Below are 23,901 nucleotides of genomic sequence, written 5' to 3' on the forward strand. Positions count from 1 at the left end.
TGCAAACTCCGCATGGTGTCAGGAAGGGCATCCGGCTGGTAAATACTCAGCTCCATCCACTCACCCTGACTCTACCTTGAATTAAGGGATTACACGTTTGTAAAAAGGGAGGAGGTTGTTTTTTTTTCATGTGGTTTGCTGGATAAAAACCTTCTCTTTTCCAGCACAGCCACCAGATGTGATGGATTTTCCCTTTCAGAATTCTCAGCAATGGCCATGTAGATCTACAAAGGGGAAGTTGAAGTCCACACACCTGGAGAATACCCACATTTTGGAAGGCTAGCTTTAAACAGATGTTTTGCCTCTTAAAAACCCCAAAAGCTCTCAATAGGAAAATATAGATTAAAAAATATTGATTCTACCCCCTGTAGTGGCATCACGTTCTGTTAAGGTAATGATGATTTAATAGCTGAACTAGCTGCTGTAAGGCTGTAAATCGAGATGATGAAATGAGAATGAGTCAGCAGGGTTACTGCCCCTTTAAGAAGCTGTCTATATAAGGGAGGCCATGTGAGGCGTCTCCCTCTCTCCGTGTGTGCTTCCTTGTTATAGTTGAAGATTTATTGTATGTATGTATGAATGGGTGTGTATACACAGACCAGTGGTGGGTTCCAGATCCCGTTGCAACTGGTATGGTTCAATAGGGCCCAGCGTCGTCCACATGAATGCGTGCAGCATGCGCGCGCACTATGCGCAGCGTGCTCATGCCTACTTACTGCCTGCGATGCTCCGTGATGCTCCAGCTGTTCGGGGGAGCATCGCGCAGGCACCGTACGCTCTGTGCACGGAAGCCCCGAAGAGCTCAAATACTGGTAAGGAGCACGGGCGTGCAGGTGGGCCCTCCGGAGCACAGAACGGTACCCGGTGCTCTCGGCAGGCACCGGTATGCCCGTAACCCACCACACACGCAGACAGACACACACTCCCTGCACATTCCCTGCAACCTATCAAGGAAAGCACCTCCTGAAGATGAACAAGATAGCTGTCTTCTGCTCTGCTGAATGTCTCCTGGCTAAAGACCTGTTGGAGCAGAGTTATCATTCCCTTTTGCCTTTGAATTCACAGAGGACGAGCAGAGGACCAACATGACATCCCAGAAGAGTCTCCAGCAGCTGACGATGGAGAAGGAACAAGCCTTGTCTGACCTGAATTCGGTGGAGAGGTCTCTGTCTGATCTGTTCAGGAGATACGAGAACCTGAAGGGAGTCCTGGAAGGTTTCAAGAAGGTCCTTTTCTTTATTTGAAAAAAGTCTCTCTCTTTTTGCTATGGGCTTTCCTTCACTGAAGGCCAGGGATGCACGATTTAAGGGCTCCCAGTGTCTTGGTTGCAGCACCAGAGATCTTAAATTGCCAAGAGTTTTGTTGCAGCAGCACATCCAGCAAGTATACACAAGTAAATGAACTTCAGCAGGATTCAATTATATATATAAGAAAGTTCTTTATATGGAATACCATACAGCAGAGGTCAGCATACTCATAGCAATATTCATAGAAGCAAGTCATTGCAGTGTAGAGCCGTGACGTCGAACCTGTGGCACGCGTGCCAGAAGTGGCATACAGAGCCCTCTCTGTCAGCAAACATGTCAGATGGTCTTCACAGGCACTTGAAAACGGCCTGAAAAATGCCCCAAAACCAGGCCGTTTTCAGGCCATTTTTTGGGCTGTTTTCATGCCGTTTTTCAGGTCGTTTTTTGGGTCAAAAACAGCCTGAAAAACAGCCAAAGAAACAGGCATGCACAGGCTGGCCAGCTGGTCTTTGGATTTCTGGCACTCCGGTGCATTCTCACAGACAAGCGCTTTCTGTTTTGGGCACTCGGTGCCAAAAAGGTTCGCCATAACTGGTGTAAGGAGATACAGAGGCCTACATTCTACAGAAGCTGCAAAGTTAGGGAGGCCAAACCAACTCTTGCATACAGATCAACAAGTCTAAGCTATGCCCAGACTTCAAATTGTCTCTTATGGCCCCATATAAACAAATACTACTGTATTTTTCGGAGTATAAGACGTACCTTTTTCCCTCAAAAAAGAGGCTGAAAATCTGAGTGCCTCTTATACACTGAATACAGCAATTTTTTTGCCTCCTGAATCCCTGCCCCTTCACAAAAATGGCCGCGCATAGCTTTTAGGAGGCTTTCAGAGAGCTGCTGGGGACTGGGGAGGGCAGAAATGAGCGAAAAATGGGCCGTTTGTTGCTCAATTTTACCTCCCCACCCCCACCCCCTGGAGTACTCTGTAAGCTTCCCAATGCCCTTTTTTTGACAAAAGACAGGCCTATTTTTTACTCATTTTTGCTCCCCCCCCCCAGCACTCTACAAGCCTCCTAAAGGCTATTCATGCCCCTTTTTTGGAAAAAAAAAAAAACGGGCCCGTTTTTGTGAAAAATGGGCCATTTTTGGGAGATCTGCAGAGTGCAAAAACTTTTTTTTTTAAAAAAAAATGCCTCTTCAAAACCTTGGCGCGTCTTATACACCGAAAAATATGGTATGTTTCAGTTTCCAAACAATCCCCATTGGCTGACCCGTTGCCGTGTCTACTCAAACGGTCCCCATTGGCTAACCTGTTACCATGTCTATTCCAATCTATGAACATACTCTGACATAAACCCCCAGCCAAAATGATGTTTTTGAAGTGACAAAAACGGGAGGAGGAGTCACATTAGGTCCTCAGGGTGAATTTAATTGAATTTGAACAAAGTTTTAATTGCAGGAGATTAAATATGGGTTTTGTACCAATTCCCTTTCTGTTTTATCCTGGTCCTATATACCTTCTGGAGACTGTCCTTATGAACACTGTTGTCTAAAGTTAACAAACTGATGGAGAGGAATTGTGGCTCAGTGCTAAAAAGTTGGCTTTGCTTGTTTGCTTCTTTTGCCGTATCAACCAGGGGATGGGCAATGAGAAACAACTCTGCCACAGAACCTCTATCTATGGTAGAGGAGAATCAAGATGAGATAAGATAAAACGGATAGGCTTAGATCACACAAACCAAGTTGGATTCATCCATAGAATCTATGGTTCTATGCCAAAACAAATCACACTATTTCTAACTGATTGTGGAAGGACTTCTAATGTTTCTGTGACTTTAAGGTGAATATGGTTATAGGTCTGGAAGGAAAGATCTCTTTCTTTCTGCACTTCTATGTGTAAGATCCCATGTTCTGTTTCCTGAATCATTGGTTGAAGGTCTTGAAGTAGAACCAGCAAGGGGCAATCAGTCCCAACTCCAAAAATGTGATTTCTTGGCTTTTTTGCACTGGGTGAACCTAAGCACTATGGTTTCTAGCCAAGTTGAGCTTTTATTTTTCTTCCAGAATGAAGAGGCCTTGAAGAAGTGTGCTCAGGATTATCTCAATCGGGTTAAACAAGAGGAACAGCGCTACCAGGCTTTGAAAATCCATGCGGAGGAGAAATTAGACAAGTAAGAGCAATAAAGGCACTTTCCCTGCGTCATGCCAATCTGGAATTGAATGCCCCATACCAAAAAAAAAAAGGAGCGGTGGCATAGCACTGATGACGTTACCTAGCTGGGTAACAAAACGTCTGCAAGAAAACAAGTTCAGAGAGCACCAAGGAGCACTCCTGTCAACCCTGAGCTATATTCTCCTTTATCAGAAATTCCACGTTTGATGCTTTCTCCTTAATTCCTCTCCCGGGACCCAAAGAAGGCCATTGGTTTGATGCTACACGTGAACTGGGAATGGGATACAAGTAATCCTCGACTTAAGGCCATAATTGGGAACAGAATTTCTGTTGCTAAGCGATGCGGTCCTTAAGGAGTCACACCCAATTTTGCAACCTTTTTTTTTTTTTTTTTGCTGCGGTCAATAAATGAATTTGATTTTCCCTTATTGACTTTGCTTGTTGGAAGCAAAGCTGGGAAGGTCATAGATGGTGGTCATGTGACCCCCAGGATGCTGCAGTTGCCAAGGGCCCAAATTTGGGTCACTTGACCATGGAAACACTGCAACAATTGTAAGCGCGAGAACCAGTTTTAAGTCACTTTTTCCAACACGGTTGTAACTTCAAACGTTTCCAGACAAATGGCCGTAGGTTGAGGATTTCCAGTATTGTGGTACCTTGGTACTTATCATTAATTGGTTTCAGAGGGCAGGATGAGTGCCAAAAACAATGAGTATCAAACAAACTTTTCCCATAAGGAATAATGCACTGCGTCACAAAGCAGCCAACAGAAATTCTAGCTTGTGCATTGAGTACCAAACAATGAGTACCAAGACAAAAATGTTCACATCAAAATACGTTGAGTACCAAATTCAAGGAGTTTCAGAGTAGTTGAGTACTAAGGTACTACTGTATTCAATAAATTATAGAATTTATTTTTATACCCATTCTCTCTCCCTCTCTCTGTCTCTCCCTCCCCCTCTCCCTGCCTCTCTTTTTGTACTCCTATGCCCCCTTCCCTTTGTTCCAGAGCCAATGAAGAAATTGCTCAAGTCCGTACTAAGGCCAAAGCTGAGAGTGCAGCTCTCCATGCCGGACTTCGAAAAGAACAAATGAAGGTCGAGTCTCTTGAAAGGAGTCTCCAGCAGAAGGTGATTCTCCCCCATCCCTTTTCATCTCTTTCATTTGCTTTTCCCACTGGAGGATTGTCTGAAGTTCACTCTACGTTTCTCCTGGAATTGGGTGAAAGCGGTGACTATTGTAGTTCAGAACATTCAGCCTTGATGGGACTGGACCACCTCATGCACACCTAAAGGGGTTGAATTACTCACATTTTTTTCCTCCTTGTTAGCTTTTGTGTATATGCATGTGTATTGTTGTGTCCGTCAAACAAATTAACACTCAAAAGAGGGAGATTTCCATTGCTTCCTGACAGATTCCCACGAGGAAATTCAATGGGGAAGCCAGCAGGAAGTCGAAAGTTGCTCCTGCTTTCACTGAATCAGATTCAGAATCAGAATCACTGCTTTTTGGGCATCCTTGGTCAGTTGATTTCTCTATTTAGCTAAGGAAATATCTCTGAAACAATGAGCCAAGGAGGCACATGTTATCATTATTTACTTAATTATTAAGAAACTTGCTCTATCACTGAGGAAGGCAGTTGCATTCATCCGGAACTTTAGATGGGAGCTGCTTTAATTTCTAAACCACTGCTGGGTTGCTGTATTTTTCATCCACACTTCTTGTTTTAATGTATCACATGAATAAATGCAGAGCAACACAAGCCGTCTTTCAAATGCAAACAACCTATATCAGTGTGCAGTTTTACTAATTGCAGCAAAATGAGGCGTTTGAAAAAGTCATATTCATGGAACTGAGCTGCAGATGTCACACAACTGTCTCCCTAAATCAGGGGTGTCAAATTCAAGGTCCATGGATCGGATCTGCCCTGCAGGGTGCTTAGATCAGGCCCGTGGGGCCAGCCTAGAAATAGCAAAGGACCAGCCCACGATGCCTCTGCTAGTGAAAACGGGGTGGGGGGGCACGGGCGGCCCTTACACACCCTGTTTTGGCTGACAGGATGCTGCATGAGGCTGTCTAGGCCAAAAAAGGAGGCACATGGGGGTTTCCTGCGGGGGGGGGGCTGCAGCCCCCCCCATACACTCTGTTTTGGCCACCAGGGTGCTGTAGGACAGCATCCCTCCCATCTCCTCCCCCCCCCCAAGCCGGCCCAGGATGGACAACTATGTCAGAGTTTGTTGCATAAATTCAAATCCAGAAAGCACCCACAGATAACTGATTCAGCTGGATTCATTAACTTCTTTATATACATAAGAATAGATGAATAAATGTACAATACCAACAGGTGGTTTTTCCAAGTAAACACAAGGCAGGAGAGTTAACATAAGCAATTAGTTTCATTTTAGCAGACAAGCCCAGACAGACTGATAGTTTACTTCTCAGAACAGCAGACTGCTTTAGTTTCTGTTTCAATTCTCTGCACAGACTCAGATCTTTTTAAGCTCCCATTGGCTTACTTGGTTGCTATGCCAATTCATTGGCTGACCATCTCCATTCAGTCCCCATTGGCTGATCTATTCCAGTCCATGAATATCCATACTCTGACAAACTACAATGCTGATCCAGCCCTCCAAGAAATCCAGTTTGACACCCTGGCCTAAAGGAAGGCTTTAAATAAAATATTTATCAAACAGAAATGAAATTTAAATTTGAAAACAGGAGATTGTTCTCATCCTGGCAGCTATGTCAAATCATACTGAAGACTGAGCTCCAAATTTTTTAATTTCTTTTTGCAAATTAGACCAACCCCCCTCCCAATTCTCAAAGAGGGGGGGAGGGGACTGGCCCTTCATAGATTTTTTATCTTACAAGGTCCTTCTTTCTGTCAATGGTGATGGCAGATTGCAGAACCAGTTCTGAGCTTGGAGAACACTCCCACCAAGTATAATAGTGCTAAACATGGGATGTGTAAAATCTGGTTGCATTTTGTACATGAAGGAGAACTAACATCAGGAGAATGGGTTGTCCATGCATTTGTTGTTGTTGTTAGTTGCGTTGTCGTGCCCGACCCATCGCAACCCCATGGACCACATTCCTCCAGGCCTTCCTGTCCTCTACCATCTTCTGGAGTCCATTTAAGCTCATGCCTGCTGCTTCAGCGACTCCATCCAGCCACCTCCTTCTCTGTCCTCCCCTTCTTCTTTTGCCCTCCATTGTTCCCAGCATTAGGCTCTTCTTCAGTGAGTCCTTCCTTCTCATTAGGTGGCCAAAGTCTTTGAGTATGCCCTTCAGGATCTCGCCTTCAGAAGAGCAGTGAGGGTTGATCTCCTCTAGGACCGACCGGTTGGATGGCCTTGCAGCCTAAGGGACTCGCAGGAGTCTTCTCCAGCAGCATAGTTCAAAGGCCTCCATTCTTTGGCACTCAGCCTTCCTTAGGGTCCAACTTTCACAGCCATCCATTGCAGCTGGGAAAACCATTGCCTTGACTATACACATTTTTGTTGGCAGGGTGATGTCTCTGCTTTTTAGTCTGCTGTCTAGATTTGCCTTAGCTTTCCTCCCCAGGAGCAAGCTTCTTTTAATTTCTTGGCTGCCACGACAAGGAAATTGATCCATGAAGGGGGTTGATCCTTGAAGGGGTTGCATTATGGGGAGGTTACTAATTTTGCACCATCAGAGAAGATATTGGGTAATCAGCATTTCACTTCTGGGCTTTATTTATCCATTCATTGATTTATTTTCCAGAACAAGGAAATTGAAGAGCTGACCAAGATCTGTGATGAGCTGATTGCCAAGATGGGGAAGACCGATTGATGGCTCTTATCATCTGGAGGACTTGGTTTCTCCCTGCTGTCCGTCTGTATCTTCCAGCAAGCATCTTGCCTTATCCCCCCACCCCACCCCCAGAAATAATCTTTTCCACTTCTATGGCAGCAAAAGCACAGGCTTCTGTATCAAGGGTCTGCCATCTGCAAGAGAACTGACGATTGCCCTGTTTGTACCCATTTTTCCTGCCCTTTAGATCTCCCTTGCCTATTCAGTATTTTTGCAGGCTTTCCTGACCGCATGAAGCCAACGGATAAGAAGCAGGGCCATTAGTCACCTGCAGAAGAGAGCAATGTTTGCAGATGCTTCCGTCTGAAGGCCAGAAATACAGCTTAATCGAATACATGTTCCCCTGCATGCACTAGTACCATGCCTGGCAAGCACATGAGTGGAATACGATTGCCTCTAAAAGCACAAGGGGCAAAGTCTCGAGGCCGATGGCACTGTTCCTCAGGGGTAAATGCCCAGATGAAAATGAATTGGCATTCCTGGCAGTGTGGCACCTTGGCAAATTGTGGTCAGCCACGGAGAAAAGGAATTCCTCCCTGACCAACATAGAGCTTCAGGCGCCTTGATTTATGGCGCCGTAAGCTTTGTAGATCTGAAAATATGGGCCACGAGAAATCTATAAGCTCTAAAGGCAGCCTTCACAGTCCTGAGGAGCCACAGGATGTGGGGTTTTTGAGTTTTAGGGGTTCTCCCAGAGGTGGTGCTGCCAGCTTGGGGTGTTTGGGATGCTGGAATCTGAAAAGCACTTGGGACGGGGAAGTTAATATAAGGTGCCATAATTCTCTTAAAGAGGTATAGTGAGCTGGATTGAGATTTGTCTTAGTGCAGGGGTCTCCAACCTTGGCAACTTTAAGACTTGTGGACTTCAACTCCCAGAGTTCCTCAGCCAGCTTTGCTCTGGGAGTTGAAGTCCACAAGTCTTAAAGCTGCCATGGTTGGAGACCCCTGCCTTAGTGCACTTTAAGGCGATAGCACGAGTGTAGTGGTCCACAATTCACCCGAAGAGAACACGCACAGAGTGAACTTGAGTGAAGAAGAGCAACTGTTAGAAATCCCTAAACACACACACAGAAACCCGCACACAGAAATCCACACACAGCCACAGCAGAAACATGCTCACGCCAACCATTCCTCGTCTTAGCAGTTTTCCTCTGTCCAGACAAAGAGCAGGGAACGGAACACAATGGAGAGCAAGTGAAGAAATAGAAGTTGAACCTCCTTGCGCCAACTACTGATGACTAAACTCCTTCCCGGGCCTCACCAAGGTTCCTTGGGAATTTGATACCATTTCAAGATCTAAAATTACCTGCAAAGAACATTCCCTCCCTCCTCTCACTTGAGATCATTAAAATGGAGATCTATCCAGGAACTGCAATTGTCCTGCGAGTTTTGCGATGGCCACAAACGTTTTTTATCAGCCAGGTTCTTGCTTTCAGGCTTGAGACCTTTTCACCTTGTCTCCATTTTTGGATGGAAGCCACAACGACTAGTCCATTAAGGAACTTGCGAAATCGATACTTCAAAGTGGTCCCGAGTTGTCCCAGTCCAGATGTTGGAGCTGCCAGTCTCAGGATTGAGATTCGTGATTGCAACACATCTGCAAGGTGCCGTTCGGTGATGGCTGGTGTGAACGTTTTGGTTGTTTCATGTTGGCATCAGTGTCTTACATACTCTTAGCTGTATCAAGTAAAGAATGGAAGGTTTTTTCCCTCTGCCCGCAGATGCAAAGGTGACCAGGTGCTGGAATTTATAGCCCAGATCCTCTGTGGCTATTCCACTTGGGCGAAATCCTTCATGGAGTCTTCCCTTGGAAAGGGAGTTCCAGAGATCCACCGATTTATGGGTTGTTGTTTTAGTCACGCATGGAGAGAAGCTGCACTGGGGAACTATCCAAAGCCATCATGCATGGAGAGAAGAGCTGCATTTCCGGGGCCTACCAAAATGGTCCATCTCTCCCATCTTGCAACTTCCAAACACGTTGCGAGGACTTTGGGCTACTTTTGCCAAGCTGTCACTCTTCCATAGTTTTGTGTGACAAATTTCACAATTTCTAGCACTGGCTGGAAATAATTGGAATTGTAGCACATCACATCTACAGAGGACCCAGTAAGAAGCTTCTAGTCTTCGGAGATACAGAATGAAATGCATTTGACCAATAATATAAAGCCCTCTATTTCTGAAGAAGGTGTGCCATTCCTGGGTAGGAACTCTACATTCAAGCTTGCCTGAAATCTTTATCCCTTACAATGTCTCACGAGGTTATCTTTCAACTGAAACTCCTCCTGCTCTGCACTTCGCTATCACATATCACTGGTCCACCTGCCATGTTGCTGCTTCCCACGGAGACGCCATCATTGAGCAGAGCTGAGGTACAGTCAAAGCTTGATACCAGGCCAAATTCCTTGGACACAGAGCTCTTGGCGTATCACGGCGTCTGGTGGGAAATCACGCTACAGAGTTTTATTGAATCTGGCGCTACCGGAGACAGCATTGGCTTAACTGCATATCGGATCGGGATCTCGGAACTTTGGTTGGCATCGCCGAGCAATAGATTCTGGTTGCGGAATAGCATTTGGAAGAGCGGTTTTATCATTTTGGGAAGACTGGTTTTCAGTTCTGGCAAAAGAATGATCCTGCCAAGTGATCCTGGTTTTATGGTGTTGCTCACTTTATAGCAGCTGTACTAAATGGCCTCCTTCAGCTGAGTCAGGGCTGGAGATCTTGTGGCCTTCAAGAACCTCCATGAAGTTGCATCAAGCTCAATTGGTCTGGGAATTGCACGCACATCTTGGCTACAGTTTGTCCACTTTTGACTAAAGGAAGGAGGAAGTAGGAACCCCAAGGGTTGTCCTGCAAGCAAAATCCTGTGTCTTCTTCCAGAGTTCCGTGGTTTAGCGCCATCCTCCAGCTGTTGGCTGGATGTTCAGTGGTTGCACTTTTGTCTGTGGTGTGCTTTGTGCAAGGGTGTGTGTGTCTTCACATGCACACTGTGCCAAATGCTCTCTTGTTCTGTGCCTCAAGCATGCCACTAAAGGGTGGGTAAAAGAAGATTCCTAAGGAATGATATTAATTAACTATAATATGGTTATTATAGTTTGTTCAGATATGAAAATTGTGCGCGCGCGCATGGGTATGTGTGTGTGTTGTATAATATATATATATATAATGGATATAGTTCTATATAGTGCTGGGGTGTGGGTGTGTGATTGAAGTCTGTAGAACTGTTGCACCTCGTCTCGCATTGCGTGGCAAAATGCTACTCGGACTGGCTGCTAATTCTTGTCAAATCTCCTCCGTCTACAGCCGTAACTTCCCCTAATCTAGAATGTTTCCAGAACCATTTAAAAGACGAGCACTTGGTTGGCTGCTCACCCCACATAGGGGTCTCACACGATCACTTCTCAGCCAGAAAGAAGCTGCAGGATTTGTGTAGCAATCACCCAATTTGTTCCATAATCATTCCCGTCAACTGAAGCCAGCCCCCCATTACCCTGTTCTTGCTTTTGAGCTGTCTAAACACCTTAAAAAGAGCTTCGGCCACTTAAAGCACACAACTACAGCCCCATAACTTGCAGGAGAGATGATAGGTTTAAGATTATCTTCTCAGCTAATAGAAGAGGTTGCTTATGTCTACCTGGAACTCTAAACTTGAGGTGTGAAATGGTTTCTGCCACCTTGGCTTCTTCTGTGTATCTTGTGATGGCAATGCCTAGAATTACGTAGCCTTCCAAGTTTTGCAGCCCACCATTTCTGTTGTATTGCTGAAGGCAAATGTTAAAATCTGTTCCTGCATGGAAAAGAGTTTGTGGAGGGCAGAACAATCTCCAAAATAATCCACCATAAATCTGCCGGGCAGGTTGCATCAAAAGGGTATTTTGCAGCCCAGCATTTCTGAAGGGTGGTTGTATCACCGAAGGCAAATGTTAAAATCTCTTTCTGCGTGGAAAAGAGTTTGTGGAGGGGAGAATATTCTCCAAGAATAATCCACCATAAATCTGCAGGGCAGGTTGTATCCCAAACCTGCGTGAGTCAATGACATTACAGAGTCAGTCATATATCAAGGATCAACCCAAGCTTAGGAGAAAGGAAAAAAAAAAACAAATTCCCTATATTATTTCTAGACAGCTGATTGTTGTTGGGGGATCCATTTTAATTCCAGATCACTATGAATTGAGGTCTATTTCTTTCTGGCTCTAATTATCTCTTCCTTTCTTTCTCTCTTTTTCTTCTTGCAATCGCCTTTTGCACAAAGGAGTTAGCCTACTCCTATGAAGCAAGTTATTGTTATCCACCTGGGTACAGATGCTGAGAGAATTTGCTTGTGCCAAAAGTTTTTTGGTTTTCCATATTATCATCTGGCAAAATGCCCTCGAGTGTCTGATCTAAGGCACCTTGCAAACTTTCATGGAGGGAAGGACGTCCTTTGTACAGAAGGCATACATGACTTGCCAGCTTTACATGTATGTATGTATGTATGTATGTATGTATGTATGTATGTATGTATGTATGTATGTATGTATGTAAAGCTGGCAATATATATAGTATATGATAATATCCCTTTTCTAAGTTAGGTAAATATTTGTAAGAGTTATACTCCCTCCAAAAAGATAAATTGATTGTTAATATATTTTTCCCTATCCTCCCTACTGCCTGAATAAAACCAATGTTCTTTCAACTTGGCTACGATATATAATTTGTATGTTATTTATTTCTAATCGAGACAGACATCTACGGATTTTGATACTGGTATATACGAACTTAAAACTCTATGCAAAAACATAACAATGTCTACATGAAACAAGCTTAAAACAATAGGATAGGATAGGAGATGGAATAGAATGGAATGGAAAAAGAAATAGAATAAGAACATGGAATAGAATAGAAGATGGTATAGAATGGAATGGAATAGTATAGAATGGAATAGAATAGAATTTTTTATTGGCCAAGTGTGATTGGACACACAAGGAATTTGTTTCAAGACTTCTGTGGCTTTGAAAGACTGCTACATAGGGAGGCTAATAAAAATATACTGTGGGGTCATGGTTAAGCGAGCTCTTAGACTTATATACCACTTCACAGGGTTTTACAGCCCTCTCTGAGTGGTTTACAGAGTCATCACATTGCCCCACAACAATCTGGGTCCTCATTTTAACCACCTCAAAAGGATGGAAGGCTGAGTCGACCTTGAGCCGGGTGAGAGTCAAACTGCTGACAGTCTGCAGAACTAGCCTGCAATGCTACATTCTAACCCCAGCACTACCACAGCTCTTGTTGAAGTGTTCAACCTAGGCTAGGGCACCATGGAGACCTATCTAGTATTCCTCTCAGCCATGGAAGCCTCTGTAGTCAGAGGTGGGATTCAGCCGGTTCTGACCAGTTCTGGAGAACCAGTACCGGAAATTTTGAGCAGTTTGGAGAACCGGTAAATACCACCTCTGATTGGCCCCACCCCCATCTATTCTCCGCCTCCCAAGTCCCAACTGATCGGGAGGGAATGGGGATTTTGCAATATCCTCCCCCTGCCACACTCACCACGAAATGGCTAATTTATATTATTACTAGCTGATAGCCTGCCGTTGCCCTGGTATTTATTTATCCAAATGCATACATTTGTCCCCCAAAATAATCCCGGATCAAATGTAATTTCTAATGTTGGATTTTCCCCATTACCAGAGAGACCCCCCCCCCTTTGTGGAGTACTGTGAAGCCGTTACCATGACAATTCCACTGCACTGTAGAGTAGATGCCATTTTACGACAGTATGGTAGAAGCCATTTTAAGGCACAACAGGCTGTATTTTAACAGAACACACACTCCGAGCAGTGTAAGGGGTGTCTTACCCCCACAGTACTTGTTTCCGGAGTCTTCTGTGTACCAAGTTTGGTTGAAATTGCTCAAAGCATTCCAGAGTTACACTGAAACATACACATCAGAGGTGAGATTCAGCAGGTTCTGACCAGTTCTGGAGAACCAGTAGCACAAATTTTGAGTAGTTCGGAGAACTGGTAAATACCACCTCTGACTGGCCCTGCCCCCATCTTTTCTCTGCCTCCCAAGTCCCAGCTAATCGGGAGGAAATGGAGATTTTGCAGTATCCTTCCCCTGCCACGCCCGCCACACCACGCCCACAGAACCTGTAGTAAAAATGTTTGAATCCTATCACTGCTCTGTAGGACTTCGAACCAGCCCTCTCTGGCACCCTGATATCACTGCTGGCTAAGGTGTAGGACTACCAGTGGGAAGACCAGGAGCAATCTTCAACTTATAATATTTTATTTAGTGACATTTCAAAGTTACAACGGCATTGAAAAAAGTGACTTAGGACCATTTTTCACACTTAACGACCTTTGTAGCAGCCCCACAATTGTGATCAAAATTCAGATGCTTGGCAAGTGGTTCATACTTATGACTGTTGCAGTGTCCCGGGGTTATGTGATCCCCTTTTTCTGACCTTCTGACAAGCCAAGTCAATGGGAGAAGTCAGATTCACTTAACGTCCATGGCAAGGAAGGCCGTAAAATGGGGCAAAACTCACTTAACAAATGCCTCACTTAATAGAAATGCGAGGCTCAATGGGGGTTGGATGTAGAGGATTGCCTGTATTTACTCGGGGGGGGGGAGGGGCAGCATTTAGTGGTACCTGGTCAAAGGCAACCAGGGAAGGGAGGGGCCATTTTCAACAGTTCCTGGAATCTTCCCCAAGCCCCTCCTCTCAAATAAAAAAAAATCGGCAATGGTTGAAAACAAACTAGCGCCATTTTGACAAACTAGAAAATTCTTCCCTTGTTAGGCCCAAAGCCAACGTGATTTTCCCAACCTGAGTTCCTTCTTCTTTCACACCTGTAGACCAAATTTGGTGACGCTGAGAGCTCTCTCTCCGCACCTACACTATCGTCCTGTGATGGTGATCCTATGGCACGCATGCCAAAGGTGGCACCCAAAGCCCCCTCTGCAGGCACGTGAGCTGTTGCCCCAGCTCACTTTCATTATGCATGCGCGCGCGCCTTCCGCCGGCCGGCTGGTTTTCGGGTCTCTGTCGCACATGCACAGGGGGCATGCAGGGCTCACACACGCATGCACAGGGGTAGAGTGAGTGCGGGGTCACACATGCATGTGGGGGAGTAGGGGGAGCATGGGGAATAGCATGCACATGCACGGGGGGAGCGCTGGGGAAACGCATGCACGGGGCGCACATGGAGGGTCACATGTGCATGTGCGGGGGGCACGGGGGGGTTGCACCCGCACACTTTCGGCACATGACAAAAAGGTTCGCCATCACTACTATAGTCAGTGAACTGAACTTTGTGCTCTCTCATCTTATTTTCTTGCCGATGTTCCATCTTTGTGGAGAGGGTGCGGCCTATAAATTGAATAAATAAATAAATAAATAAATAAATAAATTAGCCAAACTAGGTAACATCATCGGTGTTACTACTAGGAAGAGGACGAGCAGAAGGAAGGCCTACTTTAGTGTTCCTCTCAGCCATGGAAGCTTCTGTCGGACTTCGGACCAACCCAGGGGTGAAATCCTCCCGGTTTGGCCCAGTTTGGCTGAACCAGTAGGGATGATTGTCCTTGGTTCTGCGAACCGGTAGTAAACACACACACACACACACACACACGCTTATTAAAGCATTTTTTTCCCTGCGGGTTGGGGCGAATAGGCAGGAAACAAATGCTTTAAAAAGTGAAAAAAAGTTGGCCACGCCCACCCACCCAGTCACATGATCCACCACCAAACCACGCCCACAGAACCAGTGGCAAAAAATAATTAGATTTCACCACTGGACCCACCCCTGTCTGTCTTCCCGAGGGCTAGTGTGGTATCATGGCTGGCTCATTTCAACCCTGAGCTACAAATATTCTCCTTTGTTGGTATTCTGGGAACTGTTAGGGAGGATCTGTCTTCACCCTCTTTCGCTCACACATGGTGTCTGGGGTGAATTGCCTCTTCCTTCTCTGCACTGCAACCTGTCTCCCATCCGGATCTACCTTCTTACTATCTACCATCTCTTCTCCATTTTTTTGTTCCATTTCCAACCCCAACACGGCTCTAGGGGGTGACACGTAAAATGAGCAATGAAGCTCAGAGAAGCAGGAAGTGACATCACGTCAAATAATGTCCATTATGTTAATGCGCTTCATAACATCCTATAATAGATGACCTGATACCAATGGCTTGTTCCTCCACTCTGACTTTGATCCATGGCTATTTGAAGTTAAAACAGAGCTGTTATGACCACAATTTGAATGGGTTACAGTCCTTGCACCAGCTGCTGAGATACACATCTATTTTATTTAATCTATACCCCGTCTTTATTATTTTCATAAATACCTCACGGTAGCAAACGTACCTACTATCGCCTTCCTTCTGCTCTTCTTCACAGATAACCTTGTGAAGTGAGTTGGACAGAGAGCGACTGGCCCAGAGTCATCCAGCCAGCTTTCATGGCTAAGGCAGGGCTAGAACTCACAGTCTCCTGGTAACTGGCCCAAAGTCACTCAGGCCTAATGTGAGATTGGAACTCCCAGTCTCCCACTTGCTAGCCTGGTGCTGTAACCACTAATGAGCTCAAGCTATTGTGTGAGCAGAAGCAGCTTACAAAACCATTGTTCTGACCCAGCTCCCAAACATAACAAATCCTCTGAAGTTAACTCAAAAGATTCCTTTATTAGGAGCGCTGGCAGCCTCGGCAAAAAGTTTCTCTCTCACTGCAGACTAACGAGTTCGGCCATCCGGAAGGTGAATAGTGCCACATCTATTCATCTCCACCCCCTGCCTTTTATCCCCAGAGAATAGCGTGGGGCTTCACTAGCAGCAGTGGCTCTTCCGACTCAAGGACCGGCCCACGGATTTCCACTGCTCTCCTCTCCTCTGGAGGAGGAGCTTCCGGAGGGAATGGAGGTTTACCTCTGAGCTCCGTTCACGCGGAGCTCTCTTTCGGGCTGGGGATGCTGCCGACCCTCTTTTTCATCCCGAGGGTCGGAACTCCTGTTGGCTGACCACCCTGCCTTCTGCCTGGGACCCGAATTGGCCCGTCTGGTTGCCTGGTTGCCCGGGCAGGAGCGAGGGAGATGGCGCACCAGCTGGTGCGGGGCGGAGCGGAGCGGAGCGGAGAAGCGGCAAGGCCTTGAATGGGGGGGCGGAGGAGGCCGGAGAACGATTGGAAGGCGGCGCCGATCAGAATCAGGATCCAAGGAGCCGGGACGGGATGGCTGGGAGAGCTGAGCGGAGAGCCGAGCCGAGCCGAGAGCCGAGCGGTCCGAATTGCGCCGGTCGTGGCGAACTCAGACCGGCGGGAGGGCCGCGGAGAGGAGAATAAGGCCCGGATGGTGCCCGAGGCGCCGGAGGGAAGAAGGAAAATGGAGCGAGGCCTGAGGCGCCAGAGGGAGTGGAAAAAAAAAAAAAATTAGAAGGTAGGCCACAGGCAGGCCGTGGGGAGGTCGGAACGCTTCTCCAGGCCCAAAAACGGCCGAGGGTTGTTGGACAGATCGAGGACTATCAATGATTGGCGCTGAAGGCAGGCCATGGAGACAGAGGCGCTGGAGCACAGGCCATGGACTTAGCGGTACATCAGAGGCCTGTGCGGAGGGCTGCCCTGTACCCCCCCCCGTGCGATTACAACCCCCCTCATTCATCTAGGGCTACCTATTTCTACCACCCACTGCGGCCTTCGTCTCAGTTCCAGCCCAAGCTTCCATATTCACCAGCTGGTTATTATTATTATTATTAACCCATCATTTTCATCTACGATGTGGACTATGTGGACTATTTCCATCTGCCTATCTCTACCAGGACTATTTCATCCGTTTCATCTGGATGTATGTGGTTTTGGCTAACTTACATTAACATCGACAGCACCCACTTGATGAGCGCTGGCCCTTTATTATGCTTTACTCGAGAGTAGACCTGCTGCTACTGCGAGAGTCCCCCCTCTCGCAGCTATGGCCTCCAGCCCTTTCAAGGGCCCACCTCGAGGACGGGTTTGTTAACCCAGAGAGGTGGAGGAAGCGTGCTTTAAGGGGTTTTTTAGTTAATTGTTTTTTAAAATTTATAAAGGGTTTTAAGGGTGGGGGGGGGAAGGACCAGATCAGGAGTGATAGCAGAGCCAGGCAATTAGGTGTGGTCGAAAGAGGAAGGAATGGAGCGGGTGAGGAAAGGGAGGATAACATTCCATTACAGGGCTCTTTGATACCAACGGTCGTGGGGAGGGGCAGGTGCGAGGACACATTAAGAACGCGCAGTCGGTTGGGAGACCGGGGTTTTTGGTCATTCCCGGTCGTTTGTACCAACCCCTGCATACTAGGTGGTCAGGTTCCACAGGCCCAAGGCCTGAGACTGCTGTTATGCAACGCGAGGTCCGTTGTTAATAAGGCCCCCCTCATTCATGATCTTATCTTGGAGGGGGAGCCGGACCTCGCAGGAATAACCGAGACCTGGTTGGGCTCCGAGGGAGGTTTACCCCTCGTTGAATTGTGCCCACCAGGTTATCGAGCATTTCATCAGCCTCGGGCCCAGGGGAGGGGCGGCGGGGTAGCAGTGATTATTCGGGAAGACCTTGAGCCGAGAGAGTTCACCGTGCCACAGACATCCGGGTGTGAGTCCCTTGTTGTGAGATGGGGCCCAGGGAGGCAGTTGGGCCTGCTGATAGTATACCTGGCTCCTCGCTATACATCAGCGGCCCTGCCTGAACTCCTTGAGCTGATCTCATCGGTGGCGATTGAGACCCCCAACCTTATAGTGATGGGGGATTTCAATCTGCCGTCGATGGGAGAAGCGTCTGAGGGGGTTCGGGAGTTCATGGCCCTACTCACGAGGGAGGCCACACGCTGGACCTTGTTTTTGTCTCAGGCCGGTGGATGAGTGATCAGGGAATAGGGGACCTAGCCATTACTCCCCTGTCATGGTCGGATCACTATCTTCTCCGGCTGGACTTCCCTGGTGCTACCCCACACCGCGAGGAGGCGGAACCGGAAGGTATTAGATGGTTCCGCCCCAAGCGCCTGTTGGAACCAGATAGGTTCCAGACGGAGCTTGGGCCACCTCCTGTGGATTTGACCCGCCCCCAAGTGGAGGACCTGGTAGACGCATGGAATAGTGCGACTACCGGGGCCCTGGACCGGGTGGCGCCTTTGCGGCCTCTCCTGCGGCGACGAACCACCCTGGCTCCCTGGTTTACCGAGGAGCTAAGGGTGATGAAACGCCAAAGGAGACGCCTAGAGAGTCGTTGGAGATCCTCTCGTTCCGAATTTGACCGAGCACAGGCACGAGCCTACTTGAGGACGTACCTTGTGGCATTAAGAGCGGCCAAACGTCAACATTGCGCCGCCCTTATTGCGTCTGCAGATAACCGCCCTGCCGCCTTGTTTCGGGTGACTCGTTCCCTCTTGTTTGAGAGGCCGCGGGAAGCCCCTTTACAGGGTAGAGCAGAGGAGTTTGGGAAATATCTACATGACAAAGTCGCTCAAATCCGGATGGGATGGACCCCCTTCAGTGGTTCAGTAGAGACGCCCGTGGCGAGTCTTGAGGGTCCGCTTTGGGAGGAGTTTGATTCGGTTGCCATCGAGGATTTGGACAGGTTGCGTGGACGTCTGCGACCCACCACATGTTTATTGGACCCGTGTCCCTCCTGGCTTGTACTGGCATCCTGGGAGGTTACACGTGACTGGCTCCTGGTCCTAGTGAACACTTCGTTGGGTGAGGGGTCTCTACCAGCCGCCTTGAAAGAGGCGGTGGTGAGACCCCTGCTCAAGAAGTCTTCCCTGGACCCGACGGACCTAGTCAATTACCGTCCAGTCTCCAACCTTCCTTTTTTAGCGAAGGTTGTAGAGAGTGTGGTGGCACAGCAGTTCCCACGCCACCTGGAGGAAAATGATTATCTAGACCCGCGCCAGTCTGGCTTCCGACCCGGGCACAGCACGGAGACGGCCTTGGTCGCATTGGTGGATGATCTCTGGCGGGCCAGAGATAGGGGTTGTTCCTCTATCCTGGTCCTATTAGACCTCTCGGCGGCTTTCGATACCATCGACCATGGTATCCTGTTGCACCGGCTGGAGGGGTTGGGAGTCAGGGGCACCGTGTTACGGTGGTTTGGCTCCTACCTCACTGACCGGACGCAACGTGTGTTGGCAGGGGAGCAGAGATCGACCCGGAGGCCTCTCACATGTGGAGTGCCACAGGGTTCGGTACTCTCGCCTCTCCTGTTCAACACATACATGAAACCGCTGGGCGAGATCATCCGTGGTTTTGGGGTGGGATATCATCTGTATGCTGATGACACTCAGCTATACATCTCCACCCCAAACCACCCCAATGAGGCCATCGAAGTGATGTCCCGGTGTTTGGAGGCCGTACGGATCTGGATGGATGGCAACCGACTGAAACTCAACCCTTCCAAGACGGAGTGGCTGTGGCTTCCGGCGCCCCGGTTCAACCAGGTGTTTCCATCTCTGGCCATTGGGGGCGTGCAACTAGCCCCTATGGAACAGGTGCGCAATTTGGGCGTCCTCCTGGATGCCCGGCTGTCCATGGATGACCATGTAACAGCCGTGGCAAGGGGGGCGTTCCATCAGGTTCGCCTGATGCGCCAATTGCGCCCCTTATTGGACCGGGATGCCCTACGCACAGTCACCCATGCGCTGGTGACGTCTCGCCTGGACTACTGCAATGCTCTCTACATGGGGCTTCCTTTGAGATGCACTCGGAGACTACAGTTGGTCCAGAACGCGGCCGCGCGGGTGATCATGGGGAGGACTAGATTCTCCCCTGTAACACCTCTCCTGCGCGAGCTGCACTGGCTCCCTGTGGTCTTCCGAGTGCGTTTCAAGGTCTTGATTATGATCTTTAAAGCGCTCCATGGCACAGGGCCTAGTTACATGCAGGATCGCATCCTGCCCCACACATCCCTACGACCAATCCGCTCTCACAGAGAGGGACTTCTCCGGGTGCCGACCGCCAAACAGTGTCGGGGGGCGACACCCAGGAGCAGAGCCTTCTCTGTGATGGGCCCAGCCCTGTGGAATGACCTCCCCCGGGACATCAGGATTACTTCCGATCTCCGCTCCTTCCGTGTACAACTGAAAACCCACCTCTTCCAACTATCTGGCCTGGCTCAACCGTAATTTTCCCGTACTCCTCCTGACTGTCTGTTTTTTAACATTTTGAATTTGGATTGTACATGGGGTTTTGTAATTAGGGTATTTTAATGGTTTTTAATTGTCTATGTATTGTATCTGTTAACCTCCTCCGAACATGTGTGTCTTTGTACTTATGTATGTCATGGATTTATGTAAATGTTATATGTTTTTTACTCCATTGTACGCCGCCCCGAGTCCTTTTCGGAAAGGGAGCGGCTAATAAATTTAAATTATTATTATTATTATTATTTTAAAAAAAACCTGAATTCATCCACAGCCCCAACCTGTATGAAGGTTTGCTTGGTCTGAGTTTCATATCCTGAACGAATCTAGCCATTTTGGTTTGCATGGCATGCCACCTATTATGTCCTGGCATCCCCTAAAGAAGAGCGGGCACTGGCAGAAGAGCGATGGCAGCCTTGAGATGGAAGACCCGCCCCCTTCTTAGGTGCACTACCAAATATTTAGGTGCACCTCTAGAACTGTCAGGTTTGGCTCCTCAACCCAACAGGATAGACACAACGATCAATGAAGACACAGACAGTTCATTAGACCTGCAGAAAAAGCAATTGCTACCAACTTGCCTTCCACTGAGGACCTGTACACTGCACGAGTCAACAAGAGGGCTGTGAAAATACCTACAGACCCCTCACATCCTGGACATCAATTGTTTCAACTCCTACCCTTAAAATGATGCTATAGGGCCCTGCACACCAGAACAACTAGACACAAGGACAGGTTTTTCCCCAAATGCCATCCCTCTGCTAAACAAATAATTCCCTCAACACTCAAATTATTTACTAAGACTGTATTGCTATTATTCTTCTCATCCTTCCTATTACCTATTTCCTTTTCTACTTATGACTATAACTCTGTGCTTGAATCTTTACAATTTATATTGTTTCATTTGGTTTCCTGGTATGATTTATGTCGATTGCTTATTTAGTATCCTATGACGATCACTAAGTGCTGCATCCAATGATTCACGATGAATGTATTTTTATGACGACAGTGATCGTGACTGACCACTTGTAGCTTTTATGTCCACGGAGAGCTTATGCACCGAAGACAAATCCCTTGTGCGTCCAATCACACTTGGCCAATAAAAGAATTCTATATTCTATTTCAACCCAATGTGCATGCATAGAAACATGCACACATCCGTGCACACACCATTTTTGTGGGAGCCTTATGTTCCTTTAAACAATGCAAATGCAAGTGATAGAAAGGAGATTAAAAATACAGGGGGACAAATTATAGCCCGGGGAGAAAAGCTTGAGCAAACAGTAAAGTTGATCAGAGCTTACTAGCTAGGGAAAAAGGAAGGGGACGGAAACAAGCTACTGAAAGTTCCTCTTTGGAGTGTGTGAAACACACACTTTGTTTCTATATTTCACTTTTCTGCATCTGTACTATGGTTTTTCAAACTTAGCAACTTTCAGTTATGTGGATTCCCAGAACTCTGATTAATACTCTATCCTTTACTATTATTTTGAAGAACTAAAGTGACCATGTTTACAATAAAGGGTCATATATATTTTTTTTTAAAAAAATTGTTGACTGGGCCTAAGAAATAATCCATCGTTTAAAGTATATAGAATATTAAATTAGTAAGAAATCATGTTGTAGAAATCCACCCACTTAGATCTTTAGAATCATGCTGATAAAAATAACGATGATTCCTTACTTCCTTCCCTTCCCTTCCCTTCTTTCTTCAGTCCAACCTGCTGAAAAAAAATCAAAAGGAAAGACAATTTTTCCTTTCCTTCCTTCCTTCCTTCTGTCCAACCTGCTGAAAAAAAATAAAAAGACAATCTTTCCTTTCCTTCCTTTCCTCCTCCTTTCCCTTCTTCCTTCAGTCCAACCTGCTGAAAAACAAAACAAAAGGAAAGACAATTTCCTTTCTTCCTTTCCTTCCCTTCTTCCTTCAGTCTAACCTGCTGGAAAAAAACAAAAAAGCAATCTTTCCTTTCCTTTCCTTCCTTCCTTCTTTCCCTTCTTCCTTCAGTACAACCTTCTGAAAAACAAAACAAAAGGAAAGACAATTTTTCCTTTCCTTTCCTTTCCTTTCCTTTCCTTTCCTTTCCTTTCCTTTCCTTTCCTTTCCTTCCTTCCTTCCTTCCTTCCTTCCTTCCTTCCTTCCTTCCTTCCTCCCTCTTCCGGAATTCCAGTCCCACTTCAAATCTTCTAGGCATGAATGACCTTGACTTCTGCCTGACCAATTCTGTTAGATCCAAGCCAGAGAGGACTGATGGTTGCGTAGCAACTTAGCAAATTGGATCACATGCTCAAGCCACAAAAGAGACTTATGCAAAGATGAGCAGAAAGTGCTGCGTTCAGAAGCATGAATAGTCAAAATCCCCAAACCCACCCAGCCTTCTTTTCTTCTTTTCATTTTTTTGCAGCCGTCTTCGCAGGCAGGCGTTCGAGGCGCCGAACTCTGGCACAACTGAATGGTGGTGAGCCGAGCTTCCAGCAAAGGGGCTGCATGTGGTAAGAAGCAACTAACTTTCCAAGCTCTATAAATAGTTCTGCAGCGTAATGTGTGATCTCTTCCTATCTGATGTTTGCAAGGAAAATAGGTTTTGAAATGTAGATCTCGGGCAGTCACAAGATCTGCAAAAAGGCAGTCTGGCTTTAGATTTTAAAAGCACCAAACAATGACGGTTACTGAGGAGGAAGCAGGAAGTGATTTCTGAAAAAGGAAAAAAAGAAAACAAAATTCAAAAGAGAATCCTAAAAAACTAAAATTAAGCGAGGAAGCTGTGTCTTTTCTGAAAAGGGACAGGGAGGCTCTTTAGCAGAAGGAACAAAGGTTGTGGAAAGTTCCTGCATGTTTTGACACTGCAGTTTCGCAAACATAAAAGGTTTTAGTTCATTTAATAAACCATGGTTTAATAACCGATTCACTGATGCGTGAATCCAGGCTGAAATTCCTGCATCCTGAATGGAATCCCTGTTCATTGCCATTAGCCAATACTCAGTCAGCTGAGAAACGGATCTTGACAGAAAACTAGGATACAGATTAAGGCAAGCCATGTAAGAACCACAGTTAGGCAGGGAAATTTAACAGCAATCCAAAATAGTTCTTACAACAAATAGTACTTACAACTTACGACCTAAGTTATCTCACCCAAGTAGCTTACAATCTACCCTGTCTCAAGGCATGCATTTCAACACTGTTGCAAAAAAGTAATGAACAGTGCAACACAAATGGTAAAAGTTTTCAGAGTGTTGATCATACCAACCCCCATCTCACTGAGATAATTTCTTCTGCTAGTTGCCTAGGAGTTACTGGGACAGACTGGCAAAATCCAGGGATACAATAGTTGTCACTCAGGGCTCGCCTTCTGGACATTTTTGGGGGTGCTGAGAATGGCCTCATTTTTGCAATCTGTCTCTAAAAGGCAGAGAATCCAAAAAGTGGGATATTCATGCATATTTGTTTGCCCCGGAAGTGATCATCCTCCAGCAGGATAAATAGATTTTCCAGTCCTTTCTTCTTCTTCT

General features: G+C 46.7%; 2 protein-coding genes across 4 annotated transcripts in view; both read left to right on the forward strand.

Annotated features, from left to right (window-relative positions):
- TACC1 (transforming acidic coiled-coil containing protein 1) overlaps positions 1–11,929 on the forward strand; it is a 69,345-nt gene extending 57,416 nt beyond the window's left edge. For all 3 annotated transcript variants that reach the window (XM_081960755.1, XM_081960756.1, XM_081960757.1), the window contains exons 10-15: positions 1,066–1,226; positions 3,312–3,418; positions 4,430–4,550; positions 7,165–8,051; positions 8,181–11,738; positions 11,781–11,929. In XM_081960755.1, coding sequence (XP_081816881.1) covers positions 1,066–1,226; positions 3,312–3,418; positions 4,430–4,550; positions 7,165–7,233 — 458 coding nt within the window. In that variant the 3' untranslated portion in view covers positions 7,234–8,051; positions 8,181–11,738; positions 11,781–11,929. The remainder of the gene's footprint in view (positions 1–1,065; positions 1,227–3,311; positions 3,419–4,429; positions 4,551–7,164; positions 8,052–8,180; positions 11,739–11,780) is intronic.
- Positions 11,930–22,650: 10,721 nt separating this feature from the next.
- Positions 22,651–23,901, forward strand: part of PLEKHA2 (pleckstrin homology domain containing A2) — a 112,987-nt gene continuing 111,736 nt past the window's right edge. Inside the window, exon 1 of the mRNA XM_081960801.1 lies at positions 22,651–22,884. The gene's annotated coding sequence lies outside the window, so the exon portion shown is untranslated. The remainder of the gene's footprint in view (positions 22,885–23,901) is intronic.

The sequence above is a fragment of the Natrix helvetica genome (assembly GCF_964273705.1).
Source record: "Natrix helvetica genome assembly, chromosome: 8".
In the NCBI taxonomy this organism is placed as follows: Eukaryota; Metazoa; Chordata; class Lepidosauria; order Squamata; family Natricidae; genus Natrix; species Natrix helvetica.